Source organism: Phytophthora infestans, genomic scaffold (genome assembly GCF_000142945.1).
Source record: "Phytophthora infestans T30-4 supercont1.45 genomic scaffold, whole genome shotgun sequence".
Classification (NCBI taxonomy): Eukaryota; Oomycota; class Peronosporomycetes; order Peronosporales; family Peronosporaceae; genus Phytophthora; species Phytophthora infestans.
Window position 1 is genome coordinate 1,153,329 of NW_003303714.1, and position 7,168 is coordinate 1,160,496.

The window sequence follows — 7,168 nt, forward strand, 5'->3', positions numbered from 1 at the left end:
TTTCGCACAGGGAGTCTGCACGTATTACTGGAACGCAAACAATGAAACGAGGATAGTGGTTTAGAGTCCTGCAGAACTAATTGCTGCGGCAAAGGTGGAGGATGTTGCAGGTATAGTGGTCACACCGCCACCAAGCAGCCAAAAAGAAATCGTCCCCAGCTACGGCTCACGCATGCCGTGGAGCAATCGGATGACTCGGTGACTGTTACAGGCGTTCAAAAGCGCCGACAGCGGTCGTGCAAGGTCTGTGCGCTCTTGCGCTCGGATCGTAAGAAGAAGTTGTTCGCTACGACGTTCTTTTGCGAGCGTTGCTCTATTGATGACGCTAAAGTGTTGGCTGTGCAATAAGATACGACGGCGGTATAAGGGAATCGTCCAAACATGCTTTGAGACGACTTCGATTGCAGCCAAAACGTACCCGCTACCCTGGGCAAGAGCGTTGTACTGTGGCGGTCGGGTAAGAAGGCTGGTGCACACAAGAAGACCCGCCGAGAGCTGGTGCTTCGTGAAGGGGAAGATGGCGACGATATAAATGAGAGCGGAGAAGAGTAGGCATTCTCTGTGCAACATCAAATATATGTGAGCTTTTGTTCGATCGTAACAAAGCTTATCATGAACCTTTGCACGTTCTGCACTGTCTTTTTTGTTCGGTTGGATTCATAAATCAGCTCGCTGCACCACTTATACTCAGATCTGCAGCAGATCTGCCCGCTGTACTTTCCAATTTGGGGTAACTTACGACATGCGGTGTTCTCTGACGACATTTCAGCACATTCTAGGAGCGCTGGCTATAGGCGAGATGGAAGCGAGGTTGGCACAAATCCCACCTATTTTCGAGTACCTTCCACCATGCCAGTGGCGATTTCGCCCAGGGAAGCAGGCGCTAGGAAGCTGCTTACCTAAGCTAGACATTGGCAGACCTGTGAGTCTACGTCAGCCGTTTGGGTCACGCGGGGTTTTCCTGTTGCTCTCCGAAAGATCATTCCGTGAAAAATGACACTATCCTTCTCTTATTTGGCACGACAGGCGCGAGCGTTACGAAATCTCGACTAGAGGGATAATCAATCTAGCCACTGTCATAGCTGCGTTTATGTGACGGGGTCACACAGCACCTTGCGCTAGAGGAAGTTAGCTTCCGAGAGTATACAAACTCTCAGTGAACGGCAGTTCACAGATCCTCTTTTTATCAACTATTAAAGGTAGAATGTAAACTGAGTATATATGTAGGTAGGTAAAGCTTAGGTTTAATACAAACTATAAATCACCTATAGAAATGCAATGTCATCAACCAATGGCTGGCTTTGGACGACCTTGGTACCTTGTACCAAATATACCGAAGTATGACGTGTCACACTTCATGTAACCAGGGTACACTTAGGGCTACGTACCCCGTTACAGTTCGCCCCTACATGTAGCATATCATTTGCCAATATCCTCTCCTCGTCAGAAAAAGCTGTCGTATCCGTCAAACGAGGACCCAGCAATACTGTTAATATTGAATAAACTATGGACACAGCAGGCATTTAGTATCGCGCAGTAGGGCGCGCAGTTGTAAGCTAGAAGTTTCTGTTTTTGTTCTTGGGGCACTTGGTGACCGTACGTTTACAGCACTCACTATCCATTACCGGTATCCGAAGGCGGCATCGTTTTAATATTTGAGTGCTAAACAGACAAAGCTACTTATTCACAAATTTCATAGCCCCTTTGATTTCAGGAATCCTGAAATCATCGCTAAAGTATCAAATAAAAAACACCGCCGTCAACAACAACAACAGCAAGGCGCATCGTTATATCATGATGCTTTAGCCTTAACTGGCATAGATTGGAGTGTCTAATGACTAAATGTGAAGCAGCACAAAATGAGCACACTTCAATGCATTATAGTATGATTTTTTTTAATTCAAAGTAGCTTTCATTGAGTTTCATATGAGAGGTGATTAATCTTCAGTTAATTTAGTACAAGTTTAAACCGGCAGTACAAGCGGGTAATTAGTGCAGGCGGGCAGTTGCATTGATACGAGCTAAGTTTTAGAAACGGCCCACGAAATCGAGCACGAAGCTAAACAAAATATATTGTGTAGCATTTGTAGACGTGCTATTTGAAGTGCAGGTGATTCTGAGTGGAAGATGAAGGTACAGTGATAGCCAACAATAATAAAGAGACTTTGTCAAGATCACTAGAGTAATCTTTTTTTTTCAGCATGGTAAGCATGATGCTAGGGGCTCAGTCTTTTGTGGAAATAATTGCACGGCTTACTGGCAACTCAGAATTTTGTAGCGACAGGTCTAAATGAGACCCATATTTATGAAATTAGAGAAGTCGATTTAGGCAAAGGGGGGTTCAGAGATTTTGGAATAATTATCCCGCCAAAGCGAAGTGGAGCGAGAATGCAAAATTCTAGAGTAAAACCTAATCTACCGCGACAAGTACTGGACAATGAACGTCAGTTCGTTGAAAATGTACAGATCTTATCTACCGCTGTTTTGACAGTGATTGCCAGTGTATGCCCATCGTTTTGTACATTGATATTTCCCGTATGAGTCTTCGTTTAACGGCAAGCTCCGCATTTTTCGCGGCATAGATAGTTGTACATAGTAATTGTCGATCGGATTGCTGGCGCCTAGACGTCGATCTTTTCTTATTAGTACTCGTCTTTCACCAACTTGTTTGTTCAGTGCAGGATCATACGGGAATGTCACCAAACACGCCGGCTGCGGGTCGTTATCAGCTTAATATCCCAGATAAAACGAGCGATCCCGTCGTAAATTCTCCATTGTAAGCGTCCTCGTATTGAGACAAGGAACAGCCTCCGCAGCAAGCGAAATTCGATCGCTATTATCATGCAAATGACTGAATGTAGCCATGTTGAGAGCTTTTTCTGAACCAAAAATTCACAATTGCAAGTTTAAATTTACTAAAAAAATTGGATTCAATAAAAGGATGAGAAAAGCGACAAGCATGCTGCTGGAGCTCGTGGATGAATGCAAACAACACATTTGGGAGTTCATGGACGTACAGGAGCTTTGTCGAGTGGCGTGTGTGGCTCGTAACGCTGAGCAGGGAGTTTTTTAGGCCCAATATGGGAGAAACGCGCCCGCACACTGCTGTCCAAAGGCCAGGAAGCGCTGGACACCGACACAGGTGTGCTGAGCTGCCGGTTGCAACGCCACAATGCCAGTCGCAATCTCTTGACACGAGAGGAGGACTGTCAAAAGGTGACAATAGCTCCGGATGACGAGGACAAACTATCTGAAATGTATGACACAATCGACTGGAGACTTTGGTGTCGAGACACGCATTTGCTGGTAATGGTTGGTAACATTTCACTTATTGCTGAATTATTTTCCAGACTTTTGTAAGATTTAGTTTTAACAATACGCGCTTTGCTCAAGCGATGAGCCTAAAAAGGGAGCGATCTCAGCTTAATGAGGCGATGCAGAGTGTCAAAGCCTCTTCTCATGCAGACAAACGCACGCGTCGACTTCAGATGAATTGTGTCAAGTGGATGAATCGAGCGCACAGACGACAAGCTGCAGCGTCGCAGTCGATACAAGCGCAGAATGCCGCGCTGTCAAAGGCGGAGCTGGCTTCGAGACTGCAACAAGTGGAAAATATGATCCAAACGACGGCGCAAGAACAATTCGGACTGCGAAAACGAACGATGAAAAGTTTGCACAAACTCGACACGCAACTGGCTATCGAATCGAACCTATTTTATGATTCAGGAGCCTTACAATTCGTCGCTTAAACATTTATTTTATTGAAAATAAAAGTGTGTTTTTTACTTCGATGTTATTACCAAAGCTTGGTAGGTTCGGCAACGTGATTTCGATACGCTCCTACGTTGCAAGCCTTGACATTGGCTAGTCCTTGACGCGCATACTCACTCGAGTTTCGCCCACTATTCTAAAAAAAAGAAAGAGTAAGCAGCGACATCCAAGGTCTATAGTGTAACAATAACTTACCCGTAGAGCAATGCCCAGTTTGAATCTTGCATTCTTGAATAGCGTCTCACAGTCGTATCCATGACTCGGAAACAATCCCGTTTCCTCTTACAGTAACAAAGATGAGTACACTAGCGACGAAAAGGGGAAGGCCAACTTCGTACAGTAATTGGAAGACCTTCCTGGGTAGCTTCGACGTTAGCACGGAAGGCAGCAGTCTCCTGTCGAGTGCGTTCCGGTCTGGCTACAGTGACACAAAGAAAAAAATATGCGATAACTGTAAAAAAAAATGTCTTCAAGATTTCGTACTATTATGTTGGTGACGATCTGAGCGTAAGGTGTTGTCTCCTTCAACTCGTTCAGCCTGACCAATCGCTGTTCTTCCAAACGAGCTTGATCAAGTTCTTGATGTTTCACTCGTCGATTTTGCGCTACAACAATCCAAATGAATATAATACTTCTTCAAGTACTAAAAAATAATAATACAACCCATACGAACCTGGACTTCGTCGTGTCGGTACTGTACTCTTTCAGCATTAGCGACACTCTGAAGCGCTCGTTCTCGTTCTCGTCGTTGCTCTTCTTCCATCGTACAGTTCTCCTCGGCTATTTTCTGCAGTATTTACTACTTTTTATACTTGTCGACAGCATACTTCTGTTGATCATGCCTTCGTTGCCATTGCACTTCTCCCTCACGCTGTCTCTGAGTTTCTAGTAATTGTTCAATCTCCCGTTGCTGTCGTTCTATCCGTTTTTTGGCTTCTTTCGTCTCGCGCCACTGAGAAACCTGTTGGTGCCGTTGTTCGCATTGCTGCTGCATCTCACTCAGCTCTTGCAGCCTCCGTACTCGCTCTTTCTCTTGCTCAGCAGATAAACGAAATCTGCAACTGGCTTTACTCTGAAGCTTGTCCAATTTCCGTTTAAATGCTCGTAGTCGATCCTTCCGTTTCTCTTGAAAGAAGCGAAGATGCTGATGGAATTTCACGTGTTTCTTCATCTTCAAGAGAGGGACAGTGGGCGGTACTAATGCGAGTTGATCCTACAGTAATGAACTCTTTTTACCAGCTCATTGTTTCTTCTCACAGCTGCGAAGAACGAGAAAAAATAGCTCTTCTTCTGATTCATTCCACCCACGAATTCTGAACGATGCAGCGTCAATGTTGCCAGCTGCGTCACTAGCTGATGCAGCGCTGACGAATTCTCTCTCATATTCTGCAAGATCTTCTTCAAGCTGGTCGAAAACCTTTTGAAATGCTTGGTATATCTCAAGTCTCAGCATCTCGTCAGAGCACTCGTTCCCTCCTGCTGCGTCCAGCATTATAACGATTCTCTGCTCTTGACTCTGCTGTTCATCTCCACTATCTAGTAGCAAGCTTTGAACTCTCTCTCGCACCACTGCACTTTTTCTTCCAATGCAGCATCAATCATTTGACGCCCGATGACAGCGTCGTAGATCACATTGGCCTAACGCAGGGGTGTGCAAAAAAATTGATTGGAGTTGTTGGATTGCCAAGATTGTCAGTCACAATTATTGATCGTGTCAAGATCGGCAATCACAATCTTAGTTTTTCCCCTAGGTCCTAGAGCCTATTTGCCCAATCTTCCACGGTAGAACAGCGTTCCGCCAGTCAAAGGCTCGAAACCGAGCCTACGAGCGAATACCCAATTTGCTTTGGCGCCATTTTGGTTGGCACACTTGTCGTAAGAGATACCTGGAGCTCGCTGTGTGGTCATTATCCAATTTGCCACATACTTGCAAAGTCAGCTACCAGCAGCACACCGTGCAGAGCGCCCAGATCGCCAAGATACCGTACAAGGACCCTACACCTACGGAGCCCACATGCACAACCTGCTACGAAGTCGTCAAGCAAAGAAGGAGGCCGGCTAAAAGAATCTCATCACGCACCTGAGAAGTCATCACGATGGGTTTGAAACAGTCGCTGAGGAATGCATGAAAAAGCGCGGCCAGTCAATTAGCTGAACTGGGACTTTGTGACACTTGCGGACGTGTCGAAGGCCATTAAGCGAGATAAAACCATCAACGACGCAGTGGTAGTGCAGATAACGACAATATATTGCAATATCTAGCTTGAAGATTGACAAGATTGCAATCATTGATTGTATTGAAGCTGAGCCGGCAATCAATAAACGGTCTTTATTTACACACCTCTGGGCCTAACGTTACAATAATGCCAACGAGAAATTATTCAACCGGAGGCCCAAGCTTGGCAATACCTGCATTTCTTTCGATAAGTTCTGGGGTTTCTCCTCAGGAAGGCAGCTATTATCGTGTTCTTGAGTAAAACCAGACAGGCGCTTTAACGGTGCTCGCTACACCTTTGCATGTCCAAACTGGCGGTAGTGTAAACCAAAGTGGAATAAAGTAACTAAAGTAACAGTTAAAATTCTAAATTTAAGTTTAAAAAATAGTATGTAGAGCAACGTGGATTTAGTGTAACGCTAACTGGTGGTTTAGAGCCCCTGCCCCAACCAGACTTTCATCTCCACGCGCATGCCAAGGGAGCCTAAGCACTGCCTTGCCGCCAGGACGCGGGTCCTGGACGCTCACAAGTAAGACAGGGACTGGATGCTAGTTGCAGACCACAATGGCATCCCTCCCACCACAGCCCGGAGCATCATCGACCGCAGATCCGCCGAGATCAAGACGAGAGGCGGTGTGCGTGCGTCGTGCACAAAGTATACTGAGGAGATGAAGGATGCTCGAGTGGACTACCTAGAGGAGAATTGTTTGTATTCGCTGATGCAAATGCAGGATATGCTATGGTTTAACTTTGGCACTCGCATAAGCACTTCACTTATCAGCAAGAAACTGTGCAATAAGCTGTGTACAGTCAAGCAGGTCTGTTGGTCTCGAACTGATAGAAGCCAACTACTAAACGTATTAAGTAAATGATTTTCGGATAGGTTCGTATCGAGCCACACACGTGCAATAACGACACCAACATAAAAAAGCGACGTGTATTTGGTGAGGCCCTAGCAGCACATTAAAGGAAGGGGTCGCTCATCGTTTACTATGACGAGCCCAATTACAGTATCTACACCTTTGCCAGTCCAAATCGGCGACAGTGTAAAGCAAAGTGGAACGTCCCGGAATTTTTTTTAAATTTTTTTATTTTTTTTAGAAAAAGCCTGTCATGCAAAGTTGATTTTGTGTAGTGCAAAACTTTACGTGCCGTACTCGATAAGTTCGCTACGAATAGCT

The 7,168-nt window shown here is 45.3% G+C and overlaps 1 protein-coding gene across 1 annotated transcript; it reads right to left on the minus strand.

Moving 5' to 3' along the window:
* Positions 1-3,796: 3,796 nt before the first annotated feature.
* Positions 3,797-4,534, minus strand: PITG_16387 (uncharacterized protein; the record flags this gene model as incomplete). The annotated part of the gene is made up of 2 exons (XM_002897395.1): positions 3,797-3,907; positions 4,445-4,534. 2 exons carry the CDS (start codon positions 4,532-4,534, stop codon positions 3,797-3,799), a joined length of 201 nt encoding a protein of 66 aa, XP_002897441.1.
* Positions 4,535-7,168: the final 2,634 nt, after the last annotated feature.